The sequence below is a fragment of the Urocampus carinirostris genome, chromosome 11 (assembly GCF_059441175.1).
Source record: "Urocampus carinirostris isolate Australia breed hairy pipefish chromosome 11, RoL_Ucar_1.0, whole genome shotgun sequence".
NCBI lineage: Eukaryota > Metazoa > Chordata > Actinopteri > Syngnathiformes > Syngnathidae > Urocampus > Urocampus carinirostris.
Genome location: NC_142359.1, coordinates 2,390,055 through 2,409,551, shown reverse-complemented (window position 1 = coordinate 2,409,551; position 19,497 = coordinate 2,390,055). Strand labels below are relative to the sequence as shown.

The 19,497-nt window shown below is 39.8% G+C and overlaps 1 protein-coding gene across 2 annotated transcripts in view; it reads right to left on the bottom strand.

The window, feature by feature from the left end:
• Nucleotides 1-1,928: 1,928 nt before the first annotated feature.
• Nucleotides 1,929-19,497, bottom strand: part of phf21b (PHD finger protein 21B) — a 38,650-nt gene continuing 21,081 nt past the window's right edge. For both annotated transcript variants that reach the window (XM_088347978.1, XM_088347979.1), the window contains 9 exons: nucleotides 18,901-19,017; nucleotides 18,743-18,794; nucleotides 18,579-18,655; nucleotides 16,782-16,836; nucleotides 14,778-14,800; nucleotides 12,822-12,980; nucleotides 12,631-12,697; nucleotides 10,566-10,669; nucleotides 1,929-7,324 (listed from right to left, as the gene is read on the bottom strand). In XM_088347978.1, coding sequence (XP_088204104.1) covers nucleotides 7,127-7,324; nucleotides 10,566-10,669; nucleotides 12,631-12,697; nucleotides 12,822-12,980; nucleotides 14,778-14,800; nucleotides 16,782-16,836; nucleotides 18,579-18,655; nucleotides 18,743-18,794; nucleotides 18,901-19,017 — 852 coding nt within the window. In that variant the 3' untranslated portion in view covers nucleotides 1,929-7,126. The remainder of the gene's footprint in view (nucleotides 7,325-10,565; nucleotides 10,670-12,630; nucleotides 12,698-12,821; nucleotides 12,981-14,777; nucleotides 14,801-16,781; nucleotides 16,837-18,578; nucleotides 18,656-18,742; nucleotides 18,795-18,900; nucleotides 19,018-19,497) is intronic.

Sequence of the window (19,497 nt, the reverse complement as noted above, 5' to 3'; positions counted from 1 at the left end):
GCAGATAATGGATCGATGATTCAATTGTCGTCGAACATTACATTTGCAACAGAGTGAGGCGTCTCCACACGAATATTATCTTTGCAGAGAGTCACACATGTATAACACTGTGTATCCAGTTCGGTGAATACCGTTTTACACCCGAACCAGGTCACCACGCTGTGCCAACTTAAGCAGGAGCTATTAAGAAATTAGATATTTGTTTTGCCCTAATTATCAGATATATTTGAAATTAATAAAAAAAGAATACATCCAGAAGTTTTAGCTGCGCATAGGCAATAACATTAGACTACATTAGATCAAACTACTAGGCTAAGCCTACCAAAACTGAAAAGATATCCTTTACTGCCCTCTAGTGGCCGGATGGAGCATTTGGTTTGCATATTTTGTTGCAGTATTTGATAGAAATGACCTACTCACTGGGCAGCACGGCAGCGCAGTGGTTAGCGCTTGTGCGGCACAGTTCATGTCATGGGAACCTGTCGTGGGTTCAAATCCAGCTCCAGACTTTCTGTGCGGAGTTTGTATGTTCTCCCCGTGCTTGCGTGGGTTTCCTCCGGGCACTCCGGTTTCCTCCCACATTCCAAAAACATGCATTTCAGGTGAATTGGCCGGTCCAAATTGTCCCTAGGTGTGAATGAGCGAATGAGTTGTCTGTCCCCGTGTGCCCTGCAACTGGCTGGCAACCAGTTCAGGGTGTCCCCTGCCCACTGCCCGAAGATGGCTGGGATGGGCTCCAGCCCCCCCGCGACCCTAATGAGGATAAGCGGTACGGCTAATGAGATGAGACCTACTCACTTGTTTTTTTTTTTTTAAATACTCAATTAACAGTCCAAATCCAGGCCGAGGGCTGTATGTTGACACATCTGCTCTAGCGCCCCCTACCAGACCATGATTTTAGGTTCTTAGGAGGTTGACTGACAGTGGATGTCCTTAGACTCCTGGCCTTAATTCCAGGGTTGGGTAGGGTTACTTTAACTGGATTAGTTTCAATTACTTTTGGATTACTCCAATACCAAATATGCTCATAAAAGACAAAAGAAACTAAATAGGAATAAAATGATGACTCACAACATGTGGTAAGCTTTCTCTCCTGGCTTTGATCTCCGGCAAAAATAACACAAAATGCGACAGAAACAAAATGAAAAACAGCTTGCCAACATCATTTTTGCCCTTCCGTGTATTCAGTTACTCTCCAAACCTGCACAAAATGGAGTCATTTTATTCATATTTAGTTTCTTTTGTCTTTTATTAGCATATTTGGTATCGGAGTCATCCAAAAGTCATTGAAAGTAATCCAGTTCAAGTAACCCTACCCAACCCTGGAGACAGACAGAGACACAGAGACACAGAGACAGACAGAGAGAAAAGGAAGAAGGGAAGAAAGCAAAATAAGGTAAGGACACAAAGAGAAAAAGAGGGACAGAGAGTACAAAATCACACCAGCAATAAACTATTAATTACCCCACTTTCTTGTTAGCTAACACAGACAACCATCGGGAAAAATATACGTTAATAAAAAAAGCCAGCGATCAAGAGAAGCTCGGCCCAACCCAAAAGTCATGATTGATCAGGCATTTTGATCTCGTCAGCTGAAAAATAGTCTGTGTAATATAGTGTAATAATCTGTGAAGCCCTTTGAGACTCTTCGTGATTTAGGGCGTCACAAATAAAAATGACTTGACTTGACATTTTAAGCACTTGAGTGAAAATTCAAACATTTTCCTGACCTTGAAAACACGACATTAAAATCCAAGCATTTTCAATGGTTTCGGACACCCCTACGAACTCTGGATACAGCACCTTCATCGCCCGGTCCCCGTTGTTTTCCGTGTATACCGTCATCCCGCTCTTCAGAGTAGTTGGATCTCGGCATTGTCGTGCGTCAACACTGCTAAGGCATTCGACAAGATGACAAAGAAACCACCTTCTATAGTTGAAATGTTTATTAAGGAATGGTTTTTCCCTTTTTTTTTTCGTAAGAAGTCGGTAGAAAAAATGTACTACTACGTTGGCATATCGAAGACAAAAGACTTCACCTACTCGCAAGTTCCCGCGGTGGCATCGACACAACCGACAAACGGACGAACAAACCGGACAAACTATTTTCGCTTCCCCGTAAAAGAATATAAAAAAAACCCTTATTTTTTGGGGGGATGCCAGAGTTCTTTGTTCAAAAGGTGTGCGCTAATAAAATAGTTGAAATCTGTCGGATGCTGCCACAGTTTTTCCCGGACAAACCCACGTATGTGTGTGTAGGGGGGTGTTAAGCGGGCCGTACCAAGCGAGTGCTGGTTTGTTGGGGGGAGGAACGAGGCCGGCGCTGATATGGTGAAGGCGGCAGGAAGACAAGCAAGCTAGTGTTCCAACCATCGGTCAAGTCGGGCAGTGTGGCTGCAGCTCACCGGATAAACAAAAACTGCGTAACGATGCACTGACAAAAAACAAATCATCATCATAAACAAGACTTTTTTGGCATATCGGTCACAAGGATGCATCCTGACGATTCACTTTTCCTCACAAATTTCGCACGATTTACACACACAACCCGGAGTGGTTATCAGACTAGAGCAGGGGTCGGGAACCTATGGCTCGCGAGCCATATATGGCTCTTTCTAGGAGTACCTGCGGCTCAGAGACAAATTGGATTGCATACAAATTTTCTCCATCTTGTTCAAAATTTGAGCCATTGATCCTGTTCAGATACACGCAAAGCCAAACCAAAACTGCAGTACTTCGCAGAATATATAGGGCACCTTTTTCACTATAATTTACAGTGAAGGTGTCACACCAAAAAAAAAAAAACCTCGTTTTGGCTGTACAACGCTAAAGAATCCTTTATATAAAAGCTCACTATATAATCTGTGTTCAGTGTTCAGATACCTTATGACGAAATCCACAGAACAAACTGTAAATACGCCAAAAAACAGAAGAGAACTTAAAGTTATTTGATTCGGTGAGTGGGAGGGATGGATGGATGGAGCCATCTCTCACCCTACATCGTCTGCGCCAAAGGTAAGCACATCAGGCTCCCTGTTCTCAGAATGTTGTGACGTTTTTACAAAATAACTGCTTGCATCTGGTTTTGAAACCGATACGTATGAAAAAAAAAAAAAGGGTCAAAATGAGTTCAACCGATCTTGAGTCATTGCAAGAAAGACAAGTTTAAAGTGGTATGTGTGTTGATTTTGCGACACGGCCTCTGGCATTATTCTCTTTTCAGAATTTTGATCAAATCATCAAAAATAAGTGTGCTGAAGACTAAGTTTTTGTCTGGGGCGCGGATTTAGCAATTTAGTCAATTTGTCTCAAAAAAAATGGTGTGGCTCTTTCCCAAAATAAAATGAATATATTTTGCTTTTATGGCTCTTTGAGTCAAAAAGGTTCCCGACCCCTGGCCTAGAGAGTCACAAGTCAGAGTTAGTCAACCAGTGGCGTGCACGGATGGGTACTAGGGGGTGATAAAGCGACTGCTCTTCTGGTTTGATTAAAAAAACGGGTTACTGTGCACATTCATGAGATAATTCTGGCCTGTTCCGGTATCAAACCCTATTGAAATTCCAAACAGACATCAAATCGCATTCAAAATGCGTGCATCATTGTTTATGTTTAAATTTAAATGCGCACTTGCCCCCCAAAAATGTCTGTGCACGCCCCTGTGGTCAACAGTTCAATGTCACAACTAAGGGTGTCACTTGATTTCATTGTAACCAATCGCGCGACTTCTGGATCACAATTCATAATTAACCTGTGATTATTAGCAAATGAATCACTCTTTTATATCAGTTCTAAATGTACAATACATTTCTTTCCATTCTTCCACACAACAAAGGTGTAAAAAATACCTAATACATCTCAGTTCATTAATACGATCATTTTATAAAGGGATTTCGAGTTAAAAACAAAGATATACTGTGCACAAATCATTAAGAAATTAGAGCGGTGGGTTAGGGTCACCTAGCTTGATGCTTTGTACGCTCTAGTGCAGGGGTCTCCAACGTGGTACCCGCGGGGATGAAGTAGACCGCGGACTGGTTCTGAAAATATGTGTGTCATTGTGATTTTCTAGGAAATGGGATTTCTAACTGTTGAACGGTTGCCGGAGGCCGTTTTAACCTCTCATAACAACCTGGTAATATGGTAATAATGTTACTATTATGCATAGAGTTGCGTTATTATATATATTTTTTATAAGTTGATTTAATTTGAAATCCGAAGTTTATTATCTATTATAATTATCATATCGAGATCATATTAATATTTTATTCCTGCAGTCCAAATTATTAAAATTTAGTCACATTTTTCACTGCACAACTGCTATTTAAGGTCAACAAAAACAAAGTGCCAGAAAACATCCATAAATTATTCATTCGAAAAGAGGGAATTTATAACTTAAGGGGCTGTAGTCAATTCATAATCCCAAAGGTGAGAACCACCAGGAAAAGTATGTGTGTGTCCGTGTGCGGAGTCAAACTTTGGAACAATTAACAAGACGAGATCAAACAATGTCCAACGATTAACGTGTTCAAATATAAATACGAAAAAACATTGACTGGCGGAATAGAGATGAAGAAAATGGGTGATGCGAGAGATTGGTAACAGTGCGTCTGGAACTATGGTTAACTTTGTTATTGTTGCTATTGTTATATCATGACTGTTATTATTAGTATTCTTTCTATTGTTGTTATATCATTGGTGTATTTAAGAAGGAAGATGAAGGGGTAGGGAATATAAGCATCTGCTTCTGACTACCCCTTTTCGAACATATTATGTCACATTATTTGGTTGTTGAGTAATTGTTTTCTGTTTTTATTTTAATGTTCGAAATATTAAGTTCAAGTGTCAGGGGCCACTTCTGTATGTTGGGGTGTGTGTGAAGCCTTCATTAATGAGTGGGAGAATTTGAATTTATTTGATTAAATACATATATAATTATTAAACACAATTTCAAGTGTCTTTTTTTTGTACACGGTTGAAACGTAAGAGGATTTACAGTATTGCTACAGTATGTCATCACGAGGGTGGGAACCTTTGTGAGGCATCAGTTTACTGGTGTGCTTTACAGCGCGAGTCACTTCCGCCCAAATCAGATCGGTGAAAGGATTCAAGAAGAGTGGTTCACCTGGCCTTCTTTCAACACACAATCTCTTTATTAACATGTAGGTAACATTATTCCTGACCGTATGAATGTGGAGAGTGAGTGCTTTATTTTAACTTTTAAATGGTTTAAAATACCTTGATGGGTAGCCAGTTAGGTTTGACATCATTTCTATGTGCGTTTTTGAACAACAAATATTGTCATTTGTACAGAACGTGCCCTTTTATCCTTATGTGTTACTGTGAATTTGACAGTTGAAAGAGTAATTACGGATAAGTGTGGAGTTTTCGTTATTTTATTGAATACTTGTATTGGGATGAAAATGCAATAAATGAACGCATGTTAATATATGTGCCCTGCGATTGGCTGGCAACCAGTTGAGGGTGTCCCCTGCCCACTGCCCGATGATTGCTGGGATGGGCTCCAGCACCCCCGCGATCCTACTGAGGATAAGCGGTGCAGCTAATGAGATGAGATGTTAATATATAGAAAGGGAAATGATTTATTTTGTTTACGGCTACTTTGTTTGGATGTTTGACTTGTAAATGGAGAATGTTCTTTATTTATTATTGTAAATAAAATCAAATCAGTGAACGGATTCAAGAAGAGCGGTTCACGCGACCTCATCCTAACACACTACCCTGTGGGTGGGCCTATGCCACTTTCAATGAAGTTTGTTGTGTGGTACCTGGGGTAATCCGGCACCCGTAGCAATACCATAGGAATTTATCGACCCTGCTGTCACAGTCTTGTTCCACGGACAGACTGAGATAATTTCTTCCTCATGCCATGAGGCTCTTTAACTCCACCCGCGGGAGTAAAAGCCCACATTAAACCCCAGCCCCACATTTGCATATTACCCTATTTTTATGACAGTGTGTATTTTCCGTAGCACTATTTAAATACTCTCAACACGTTATATTGGGTTTTTTTTTGTATTCTATATCTTTTATTTTATCATTTTATTTTTCAACACAAGGATACTGCTGGGAAATTCAATGTATCTATTTATCTAATCTGGAACCCGTAGCAATACCATAGGACTAACATGTTATCATATGCAAAAAGTAGCTCTCAGCTTCAGAAAGTTTGGAGACCCCTGATCTAGTGCATTTATTTTAAGAGTCAAATTAGGTCCACGACCCTCGGTTCTTTTAACATAAGCTGGGTTGCAGTGCAGTGCATTTAGGGATTCATTTAAACGTGGAAGTGTCGCCTGATGAGCGACGGGAATTCCTTGAATACAGTGCTTTCAAACGAAGGGCATGCGTCAATTGAAAAAAGCGTGAAAAAAAAAAACCGCGTCTTTAAGACGCTCATTTCGACACCCATAGTCACAACACAACAGACTGGTCGGGACACATCGAGACAAACAATGGACTGGTCAAAAGTTGGATCGAAGGACATACTAAGTTGGTGTCGTCAATGGAGCGGTCGCCACTTCATTGTCCTTGTATAAACGAGCGACTGGTCGCGGTGTGAGTTCAGTCAAACTGAATAGAAATTCGATGCGGCTCGCCTGTCAAAATCGCTACACATCCAAAAAAAAAAAAAGTGCAGATTGATCACCATGCAAAGTCGGGACAAAGGACGAGATCTTCACCAATCGACGCAAGGACACATACGGACAGAAAGAATGGCCGCGTTAAAAAAATGCAACAGTCACTTGGTAAACCCCGACGCGGTCGCAGGACGGGACATAAAGACAACAATTGTAAAGGCGATCCTTCCGGTCGGCAGAGTGCTGGCGTCCAATCTATTTGATTCTACCGGCGTGTCTATGTACAAATGGCAAATACTGCTTACTGGCTGAACTTTGCTCTTAAATACTTTCTTCGTCTTCTTCGAATACTTCCTGAACTGATTTGGCAAAAGAAAGTTTAAGGCGGACAAACAAGAACGACAAAACTAATCTCGTAAGCACTGGAGGTTTTTGTAAAAAAAAAAGAAAAAAAAAAAGAAAAATAGGATTCCGTCACCACTGTCACAGATGTCTAGACTGGCCAGCCACTTGGTTGCAGGAGGGGGCTAGTTGTCACCTGATGAGATCCGGAGCGGCGAGACCGCCGGCCCGCTTTTATTCCAGGAGGGGGACGGGTTCGAGGAGGCGAGGCCGGCGGTCGTCACGGTAACTTGGATGAGCCTGATGAGCGTTTTGAGTCGCTCCAGCGATGCTAACGTGTCCTGTTGCCGCGCTGCAAGATGATCTCGCCGGTCCAGGCAGCGCTGGGAATCACAATCACATTTAGTATTGTTATATTTCTACAACGGGATTACGGTGGCACTCCAGTTGGCAAAATATATGTTCATCTCCAATAAAATGTATTTACATCAGAAATAAGAATTGTAAACAAATGGTATATTGCACTTGAACCAGAATATTGCACTAAAAAGCAACAGTTAACGTGAAATTTAAGTCGAGTGTAATTAAGTAAACAGTACAAACATGTATAAAGTATATGCTAAAAAAAGCAGACTTCATACTCGGTACGGCCCATAAAGCTAAAGTTCTGGAATTTAGACATCGTGATGGTTTGTGACAACTATGTCAACGTTCCAAGCTCAAGGCACAAAGTCCACTACTACACCAACTTTTATTTCAAAGATGTGAGTTGAAATTTGAATAACAAATTCAAACTGTAACTATAGGTCCACCATTATCGTTTTTAGAGGGCTGTAAGTATTTGTGGCCACGGAGACAGACAACAGATACTTTAAGTTGATATTAATAACCAATAAACAGGTAGGTGCCTTGCATGGCAATAAGTGTGAAGCACATTGTAAAGCGCTTTGGGGGGGTCTTCATCGACTTGAAAAGGGCTATAGAAATGCAGACCATTTGACATTTATTTAAAGAACTTTCCTGCAAAGAAGAAATGTAAAAAAACAGTAAGCTGTAAATAAATGTTTGTAAGTTCATAAGGAGTTACAGTAACTTTAATTTTATGTGTACGGAGACTCAAAGCGGCCAAACGGCATATTTTTCTTCTCAATTTTTTTGCCAAACCTTTTGAAGGATATTTGTTTTTTTGGGTACCCGTAGCAACAAGATGCCGGACAAATATGTCGGCTCCCTTTAGGTAAGCTTCATGTTATTTAAAATAAATGCAGATATCTCTTTTTAATGCAGGAGGTACTAAATCATTCAGTCTCTTTAATGGCAAAAAACATTAGTGGAAAGGATTTTTGTTACAAAATAAAACAAAAAATTGGCGTTATGTGCTTTGGATTGACAACAAAAATTCATCAGAAAATAATCAGTGCACATCTATATTTTGCACATTGTATGATCCTCCAACGAGCTTGATTCACTCTACAAGTCTTTTGCACTGTTGTGCAGTATTCTTTTCTAATTTACTCCAACTCATTACTCGATACTTATAATTATATATTTACAATAACTGCCAGATGTATCGACATGTCGTTCTGTACACAAGTGTACAAGAAGGATAGCTTTCAGACGAAGTTTTGTAAAGAATTACAAGTAATGCTAATATGACACCTTGAACCGTTTTGTCATGTAGTGAACGCTTTAGTTCATAGGGAATAGAATTAGAATTGTCTTTTATGGCATTGACATCAACGTTTTGAAAAATTGTATACAATGGGATTAGAAATGGCACTCCAGGGTTAGACATGCAATATAGAGACTTTGAAGAGAAAAAACTATCAGGATGAATAGGCAAACCGGGCCGAAGTTATAATAATGATGCAAAGAAGAATAGTTTATTGTAACAATAATGCAGAATCTATTCACCTATATAACAAAGCAATATCCCCCTCATTAGAAGTGGCTGGAGAATAGTACAGAATAGATAAGAAAATAATGAAATATCTGTGCCAAAATAGTAAATAATACTTTGATTTCTAATGCACTGCGTTTAAATATCTCACATCCTACACGACGTACGCGCACTTACCCGACAGTATATTATTGTAATTTAACGGAGACCAGCAGAGGGCATCGTTCACTTTCTTATAGGAGGCTCTCGCAGAAAGAGCAGGAGAGCCTCATCATGTGGTTGGAGTTTGCAATAGAATTCTTGATGACAGTTACACGCAACTTTGCATCTTCATCGCATGACTCATCAACAACAATGATTAAAATAGTTTTCCCGCTATTTGACGAGGGCTACATGAACAGTAGTAGAGCCCCACGTTACAGCATCCCTAGCCTACCATGTTTTGATGTGGCGTAGGATGTTTTTTTCAGCCCCTCATCAATAAATTCTCTCAATTCCCCAAAAGCAGAGTTGCGTTTACGATGCGGGTCACGGGCCTCGTACGTCTAAAGATGCCAACATGCTTTTGTTCACTCTTGTGTAACAGACTTTAATGTGTTTAGCTATAGGTCCCGAGACTTGCATGGATGGTAAATGGAGAAGTAAAAAGATGATAAAGATGAGGGCTAAATAAATAAGAAGGCACCCTCACTGAAGAATGTACTGTACACCGTCGACGTTCAGGATGATGATTTTGATAAGGCGGTGATTAAAGCAACAACGTCTTCTAGGGGCATCCTAATCTTTGCAAGTGGAAGTTTTCATTTTAATCCACATTTTCTCCTAAAGACCCTCAAACTCCACTGTACCAGCTCAGGTCACGTAACACGTTATTACTTAAATATTATTTATTTAAAATCATACAATTTAATGTTTTTCTTCACTTGTAACCACCTGTATATTCATTTATGATTCAATTTAATCATATAAACGACCTATACTACATGTAAATAGTACTTTAAAAGTACTGTACAGAATTTGACACTTTTCTACTTGCTGGGGCCCTCTTCTGGCTTAAGTCATCATTGCAGCCTCTGTCAGTTCCTTATTTGGCCCGTGCAAGTACGTGCATTTCTTCGAAGTGCTCAAATAAACTTTTTTAACTAAGATGGGGGTTTGGGTTGGCATTTGGACTGTATTTGTAACAGGCATTTTTTTAATTTCACCATTTTTCTGCTCGTCAAATAAAAAAAATGCAGGAACAAGCATGATATCACTTTGCACCCTCCTCCCTCCATCTTAATGTGTTGCGCGTCCCAAACAGCATAGCTAAAAGATGAAGGCAGATATGCACATTAGAAACAATATATAAATGCTATTTGAACTCAGTCGGGTAGTGTAAACACATTCTTATTAGATAAATACATAGAAAATATTCTTCTTTCATCTTTTTATGGAGATTTCCAACGATGCACCCCACCTATTAATATACTATAATGTTACTGATGTATAGAACACAAAATTTGTATATTTTGGCCTTGAATTGCAGGGGTTTTGAACGAATTATCTATTTATCCCCCATTTATATGACAATTTGACTTTGTGATCCCCACCTCAGTACAGATTCATATCGTATTCTATGAGTGCAAATAGTAATGTGGTGGTGCGTTTTCTATGGTTGCGGGCAACAGCGATTTTGAGGGTGCCAAGAAGTGCTTCCATTGTGCAGTTGTGATGAGGCTTACCTGAAGTGTCGTGTTGAGCTGCTTGTCTTCCTCCTCCAGGTGAGCGCATTCCTTTTTTAGCTCGACGTTTCTCCGCACCAGCCGCCTCTTCTCTTCCTGGCGTACTGTCACAAGAACAAGAAGAATTATCGAACCGGGAGTAAAAATTGATAAGACAAAAGTTAGACGGATGGGTCTTCTTCTAACCAAGCTGACAGTATTGTTGATTGGTTTTGTAATACTTGCATTGGTAACAGAGTTGAATGTGACTAAAAGGACTTATTTTACATCCTTTTATTGCGTGCATTTTATTGCATGAGTTGTGACTTCCCTGCACTAGAATTTGGAACATTTTTTCCCCTCTTTTCATCTAATTTCAAGAAAAATATTTGTTTTCCCTTTTTCCTTTGTTTGGCTACTACACTGATGTTTAAAAATAACCATCTTGCATCATCACTGTTACTGACAAGAGTTGGCTTTTGTCTGAAAGCAGTTGTTGTGAGCTTAGCTACTTTATGTTCACTGGCTTATAACAAACAGAATAGGTTTACATTTCAAATTCTGATGGTTTATTTTTAAATACATTGTTGATGGGTGGTGCTAGAATATAATTTGTATCTTATTTTCACAACCACGAGATATACTATAGAAAAAAGGAACAATTTCCTTACTAATCCCACATTTATTGTTGTGACAGAATGCCGCACACTAAAATGTTTCCAATAAAGACAGAAAATAGGGTAGGAAATAATCCTGAAAAACAATACGTTCAAGTTTAATAGATGGGCATGTGGCAACACGAGATGGCTGCTGGTAGCTTCATTCTTGCTATTGCAATTCGTCAGCATCATGCATTCAGTTATTTTATGTTACTATCCGTTATTCACAATAAAAAGGGAAAACAGTTTATCTCTATGAAATACTAGAAATTGCCAGTAGATTGGGACAAGTGTGTATTTGTCTTGGTGTCAAGGAACTCTGTTGATGCAAGAGAGAGGAGGGTCTGCTGCAGGGGTCGGGAACAAATGGCTTGTGAGCCAGATGTGGCTCTTTTTATGGGTAAGTCAGGCTCAGGGATAAAAATAAAGGGCCACTGTAATCTTTGCTGCAGCTTTCCAATTTTAGTGTAAGCGAAGCAGACGCAAAATAGTAAGCCATTCGATGGGTCAAAATTTATAGAGCACCAGGCTCCGTTTTGGAAATCCTTTATACGGAAGCTCATGAGACAATGATCACTGTTGGGACACTTTATAATGAAAACCCACAAAACTAAGCACCCAAAGCAATTTGATTGGGTGAGTAGATTTTTGCACACATGGCACCCTCGGCTTAACGCAATATTTGGTGACATCTTTACACGAGAACTCTGCTCGCACCTTGTCTTGAAACCATACTTTTCCAATAAAAATGACAGTAAAAATGAGCCACGCCGATTTTAAAGGTACATTGTGTAATATTTGACCAGTAGATGGCACTGTATTGTCTAATGCGAACGAAAACTATTGCCGAATGAGCACAGCGTATCAGCAAGATGGCAGACAAACATTGTGGCGACTGCCAGGTATGGATTTAGCCACGTAAAGCAAAAACAAATTTATCAACCAATGCATATTTTTTTAAATTAACATTGGTATGATCATGTACTTTTGCTTCTTATTTAAATGTATTCATTTTTTACTTAAGGAAGGTTTTTTTGTACCTGTAGGATGCAATAAGTATTACACACTGTCCCTTTAAGTAACTGTGAGAGAGAGACAAATTTTAAGCGGTATATTTGGTGATTTGGGTACAGACTTTGGCATCATTTCACACATTTTATCAAATTACCAAACGTCACACAGTGAAAAGAATAGTGCTGAAGAATAAGCTCTTGTCTGGAGAGCGTTTTTTTTGTTTTGTTGAATTGTATCCTGCGTGGATCTAAGAAAATAAAAAAATATTTTGCTTCCATGGCACTTAGGGTGGTCTACTGTATTATTCAAGCGAGCTTTGAGATGGCTGGATCAGGTGAGTGGTGGCTAATGGACAGAAGTTGTGCGCATATCTGACAAAAGGTTTGTTTTGACATCCGCACATTAGGACCCACCTGTCTTGTGTGTGACGTAAGACTGCACAAAGTTGTGAGGCCATGACAAGTTCTCCTTATTCAGCACCTACAAGCAAACAAACACGAAATGTTCACGTGAGATACCGTATGCTATTTAAACCCTGGAGGACACAGGGGGCATCCTTTTCCAAAGAGGAAAACGGTGTTAACTCCTCTGAGGCCTGGCTAACCTTCTTCTGGCACTTGGGGCAATACCAGGGGCCTTTGGGTGGAGTCTTGAGGGGTGGCTGGAGGCAGTCCGGGTGGAAGGCTCGCGGGCAGTTGTGACACGGCTGCAGCTTTCCGTCCTGGCGGCAAACGGAGCAGTGCTCGTCTTGCTCCACTTCATCCTGTACCCGCAAGCCACAAACACGCTATTACACCGGGGCATACGGCCACCTTAAAACCTAGGAGCCAGATACAGCCCGCCACGTCTACTTTTTAGCCCTACTAAAAAATCCTGCACAGATAGGTGTGGAAAAGGTTATGGACCAGCTCTAGTGGGGAATGTAAGTTGGTATATTGTGCAAATGACACGCTGAACCTTTGTTTGGCATGCTGCAAAGCACATCTTTGAGGCAGGAAGTCAAGATTAGGCAGCAAATCTTGCTTTGCCATGTCAACGACTAAGGATAGAAGGTCAACACTGAGTCACACAGTAATGTCATATTGTGTGCTTTCAAGTCGACTTGCGTGTCAGCTGATTGGAAAGAATAAACAGACTTTTCAAACTAAATATTGAATTTTTGAACTGTGGTTAGCAGAGTCGCCTATCACGCGAAAGGTCCCCGGTTCCCGACCGGTTGGGAACATATGTTGGCCTGGAGAGGAATGGGCGCCCAAGACACACCACAGGAAATGGTGCCGCTACCAACCGTGTGGTTAAGGGATCCAACCAACCAACCACCCACCAAGGCGCACCTAAAAACCCTAAATTGTCCAGAAATTTAAAAATGCGCTTTGTATACCAAAGAATAAAGTGGATACAATTGGAAATGAACAGGGTATTTATAACTGTGCATTACTACGTTTTACAGTATACAGCTATTTGCTAAATGATTGATGAATCTATGACCCTCATTACAATACAATGTATGCAACAGGATTCGAACCCAGGTCGTGGCTTTGAGGGTGCAGACACGTTACCACTATACCCTTAGTGGTACAGATGACACATCAAAAGGCATTAGAACTTATATCATTAACACACAATTTTTACTCACTGTGCCAGACAGTGATTTGCATAGTGCATTCTGTTAAGTTAAACGCTCCCTCCACCTTAACTGTTCCTTAATAACGATGCTAAAGACAGAAATAGAAAACAAAAAGTCCAGAGCAGTGCGAGGATTCAAACTGACTGAACCATTTCAAGTCAGTATTTCCAAGTTGTTCACAATATTGTTTTGTTTTTCCTTTTTTTAGATTTTAGCTAGGGTTTATCATTATATTAAAGCTCTGTCATTAACTAAGGAAAAGAGTTTTAAAAATGATATAATTTAGGGGGGGGGGCTTGAGCACCCCTAAAAATTGACTGGTTACACCCATGTATAGATGACAATGAATTTATCACTCAGATGCTTAGAATATAATTCATTATCCTTGTCATTGTACCATGTGAAACGCACAACATAATTCACATTTGTCTCTGGCACGGTGACTAAAAATAGTAGATTTTATCTCATGATCACACTGCCTTTTCGCAAGTCATCTAGAACGACTAAGCTGAACTTTGACCTGTCAAGGACATACACGGCACAAGTTTATTTTCAATAGACCTTTTTTGGGGGAAAAAACCCATCGTGTTATTTGGTTAAGATTGATTTCATAAATAGTATTCTTTATTTCATGACTAGAAATCTAGAAAGAGTTATCTGATTACAACGTTCTGGAAAACAATACATTTAGGCAGTCCTGCAATCGTCACACTTCTTCTGTCACAAACTGACCCAGGCCCTTCATCAGAGAAGGGAAGTGATGTGGCCCTTACAGGAAAAAGTCAGAGGACCCTTGATCTAATACATTTAACCCAGCCGTGAACCACAAGCGCATACGTGTCCAAGTTGAAGCAGAGCGGTAGAGGCAGGCGAGCAGTGAGAGAGAGAGAGAGAGAGAGAGAGAGAGAAGCCACGTCATGTGATGTGACCTACCTTCCAGCAGAAATCCTCAGAGTCTAGCATGTGGATGGAAGCAGAGCACATGTTAGGCACAGCACACACAAGCACATGTTAAAAGGCGGCACACGCGTGTCAAAGCCATGCGCAAGCAGGCAGGAGTGTTAGCTGTCGAAAGCTCATGAAACACCCCGATGGTCAACCTATCGTTGTGAGGGAGTCAATGCTGAAGAGCACCACACAGATTTATAGCTTTATTCCCTGAATTATTTGACAACTTCAGTTTTCCATTCATTTTCTGCACCCCTTATCCTCAGTAGGGTTGCGGGGGTGCTGGTGCCCAAACCCCCATATTGCCCATATATTTCATAGCGCACCTTATAATCCAGTGTGCCCGATATTACCAGAAAATAGGGTGTATAAAATTACAACTAAATGATACCGCATACAGTAACTGTTCTGCCTTTGAGAAACATAAGAGTGGCCTTCGAGTGCCCGATTGTCGTTAACATGTTTTTTTGTTGTTCCTAAAAATAAACAAGAAGTCTGGAACTTTGAACGCTCATTGCAAATCCTCTACTGTTGTTGCTTTGGACAATTGCTAAGTATTGAAACTACTTGAATTAAGATTTTTGATTATGGTAATGTTTTGTACAAAATGACATACTCTGTTTGAACATCTTAGCTTAGCTTGGAGTGTATTTGTATTGTTAGCAAGCTAACTGAACTTTTTTGTACGGTGTTTTGTTTTTAGTTTCATTGCAATCTTATAAGGGTAATGGTTGGTTGTCTGAATGAACAGCAACTAAAAAAAAATGTTAATTTTAGTGATAAATCGAGATGTCATAATGTAAAGTTATGTTCTATTAAAAATAATTTTCATTCAAATGTGTTTTTATGCAATTTTGGCTGTTACTGTAGTTTTAATTATATGCGGCTTATAGTCCGGTGCGCCTTATATATGAAAAATATCTCACTATTTGGAGGGGTAGCACCTTATAGTGCGGAAAATACGGTATTTTTTCTTTATATTATGTATTTCAAGCTATTAAAGTAATAATATTTGAAAAATATTGATAAGTAAAAACTTACTTTTACATTTATATAAAAAAAAAAGACCATATATTTGCCCATTTTTCCCTAATCAAAATTGTAGTTGCCTTACTTCAGAAATTTGCCGGAAATACTTATTTTGAAGACAAAAATAAAAACAGAATAATATTTTAAGGTTCATTGTGTAATAGTTGACCACTAGATGACACTGTTATGTCTAACTTGAACAAAAACCACTGTTAAATGGGCACAGCGTCGGAGCAAGATGCTGGACTACGAGGTATGGATTCCGCTATGTGAAAGAAAAAATTTCCTGACCTATGAGTTTTTATAAAATTGAATATTAACCAATAGTTCATGTATGTTTTGTGGAGTGATAGGTCATTCGCGAACAAAACGGCTATATGATCCGACTCTTTTAAGTGAACTACGAGAGCTGACTCAATCAATGAGGAGCCGGCTCCCTTCAAATCTTTCTCTCATATTTCTTTTTTTTGTTGCTCGATATCACTCTCTATTTCTCAATCCCTCTGTCTTTATCACAATTTTTTGCTCTTTTCACTCAAGTTTTGTTTCTTTTACACTTGTATGAACTTTACATTACAATATTATCATCGATAGTTTCATATTTGACGTTTGGATTCTGTTGTTGTGCTCTGTACAGTCCTTTGAGACTATTTGTGATAGAGGGCTATACAAATATATTTGACTTTGACTTGACTTTTTACTAAATAAAAGGTTTTTGTACTACTAGACAACATTACCATAGAAACACAAGTTGTCATTAGCAGCCCAGGCTTTACCAATTTTCATCATGACTGGGTTATTATTTTACGACTTCCAAAACTGCCCAATTTCCTCTGTACCATGGAAACTCTTCAGATTGCGCCCTCTGCTTTGTGATTATTAATATTGGAACAACAATTGTCATTTAATCAAGGCCCAACATGCATTTGACACATTAGCTTAGCGCGGCGCTGGCGTTACCTCGTGCCGATAAGAAGAGACCGCTGTTCAGGTATTGCGATGCTAGACGTTTTCGCTGTAGACAAACAAAAGCCACAAATTAGTCCCATCTTGTGTTGATGTCATTAACACTAGAAAAATTCTTAGATTCATTCCCAAAGGTCATTCGTCAAGTCGTCCGGGCACCTGTCTATCATCACTAAAAGTTTTTTTAATTCCAATAAAATTGTACCGTATTTATTCATGGTATAACATTTTTTTCCAGGTTTATTTTGTAAGACAAGGGAACTATCACAAAACTTATTTAATGTCCTTCAAAGTCAAATTCATCATCAGATACACCAAAGACTTTATCCCCCTCGTGATTTTTTGCGATTGTATCTCTAAAGGCAACTTTAGGTTTCCTTCATTCTCTAACATTCGTTTCTGGTACAGTGAATAAAAATAATGTGATCGTGAGATTAAATCAAATGCATTTTTGTATGTCATCTATATCACTGGTGGGCTAGTGGTTAAGATTCAGCTCTCTAACCGCCAAGTTAGATTCCTGTTGCATCCAATGTTTTGCGATTTTCAACTTATCAATCATTGCCCAAATACAGAACAGAGACCCGTCGCCCTTCAGTATTTACTAGTTAGCTCCTACGTGGATTTTTGAATCAATTGATTTTGTGTTTGTTTTCAATAATATAATTGTATCTAGCATTGTGTTCTGTCAGAGAAACGCCCTGAGGGTGCTTTGATGGGTGGGTCTGACGGTGTGCCCGGCCATGATAGGCTGGTGTAGGCCGTCAGTCAAACAGCAGCTGCCGCCTCCGCATACAAACTGCAGCTTAGCGCCAGATAGCTTTAAGCAGCTCGTTATATTGAAAATAAATTAATCAATTGAATCAAAACCTAAGGAGAGTCAGAAGAGCGCAAAAATTGTAATCACCACAGTGTGCTTCGTGGATTATTATCGGGTTCCAGAAGTGACTCGGGCGGCGTCTAGAAGGGAAGAGCGGTGCTGATGGTCCAGCCAACTGCTAAAGGCTAGGCTAACAATTCTACGACACCACCGCTACGGACCATGTATCTTGTCAGTGCCAGGTCCATTAGACATAAAACGGATAACTTGGATAACAACTCGTGAGAAACCAGTAAATTTGGGATGGGTCTTGTTTTAATCATCGCAGAGATCTGTCTCCATTCAAGGACACACTATGCTAACATGCAGCTAGCCGTCCGCTCTCTAAATTGCTTTCTTACACTGAAAAATTTTGTTTCACTTTTCTGTAATGACAGTAAAACCAATCATTCTACTGTTATGTGATGTGTGTTAACATTTTTTGTTCTAAAATTGTTATTTTGTGAAAGTCATGAACTTTCAGTCGGTAATAATGTCATATCGAGGTGAGTTTAACCCTATGAGGGCGTGACGCTACTTTGCGTATTTTCGCTTTACGCAGGTGGTTCTGGTCCCCATTAACTGTGAAAACTGCGGGATCTCTCTACTGTAAAACCTTATTAATAAGACCCACCCAAAATGACTTCCTTTTTAGGTATTAAAAAAAATGTGCGTAATACCCGGATAAATATGGTAATCCTCTACGGTGTCATTGTCAGTCAGTTGGTCGGTCATCTTTAATTACTAGATCAATTTGCGTGTATCTATGTCAAAATATTGTGCAGTGCTCCAAACCAGGTGGCGGTAATGTGTACAATGACTGCACAGAGAGTAAGACAATTCTATTAAATAACAGCGAAATATATAGAGATTTTGTCACTCTTAAGTGGTCGTTTCGTCATTCTAGCATACGTCAGAGTGCTGAAAAGTACCTCTGGTTCAAAAAGGTTGCTGTAGGCAGGGTTAGCTGTGCTACGCCTTTTCCTCTCCTGCCTTTTCAGCTGGATTTCTACATAAAAGACAAAATGTCAAGTACAAGCCTTTTCACTAGTCTAACAAAACAAGGGGCGTGTATCTTCTGTGGAGTTAATGTTACCTTCCAGGTGCTCGTTGGTGACGAGGCCGAGAGCGACCATAAAAGAAATTTTCTATAAGAGACGAGAGAACATGAGTGACAGCATCACAGACAATCTTAAGCGTTTTCCGCCTCTTCATACAAGCTCCCGTCATCCCAGACAAAAAACACACACAAACCTCTGGGTCCTCGTCCTTTTTCTTTTGGGAGGGGGCTGGAGGCAGGGGCTCTTGTGATGGGAGGGGGGGTGAAATCCCTTCGCTGCTGTTGGTTGCCTGAGGTTGGATGATGATGACCTGATGACACACACACAGCAGACGTCACGGTAGTACAAATATGTGCTAATGACTGTATGGATCCATCAGAGTGTACAGGAAGGGGGTTTGGAAGGATGTCATTGTGAGTCAGAGGTAAGTTCTTAAGCCCGACCTTAATAAAAAAAATATAAACTATGAATCAATCAACCATTCAGGCCTAGGAGTAGCAAAACCAACTGCATAGAAAATGTATTCCCTGCTCATTTTGCGACACAAAAATCTATTCTGAAGTGCCCAAGCTATACACCAGGCATATTTTCTTGGATGTCAGTTTATCAATGTAAGGACTTACAATTTAAGCGTAGGAAATCTTCATTATCCAACAAAGTTGCTCATCGGTCAGACATTTACGATGAGAGGTTTTTCATTATTTTCATTGAGGAGAAAAGTTGATCATATACTGTAAATGCTACAAAACAGAGGTTATATGTTGGGCCCAAGCACAACCTGTATGTAGTA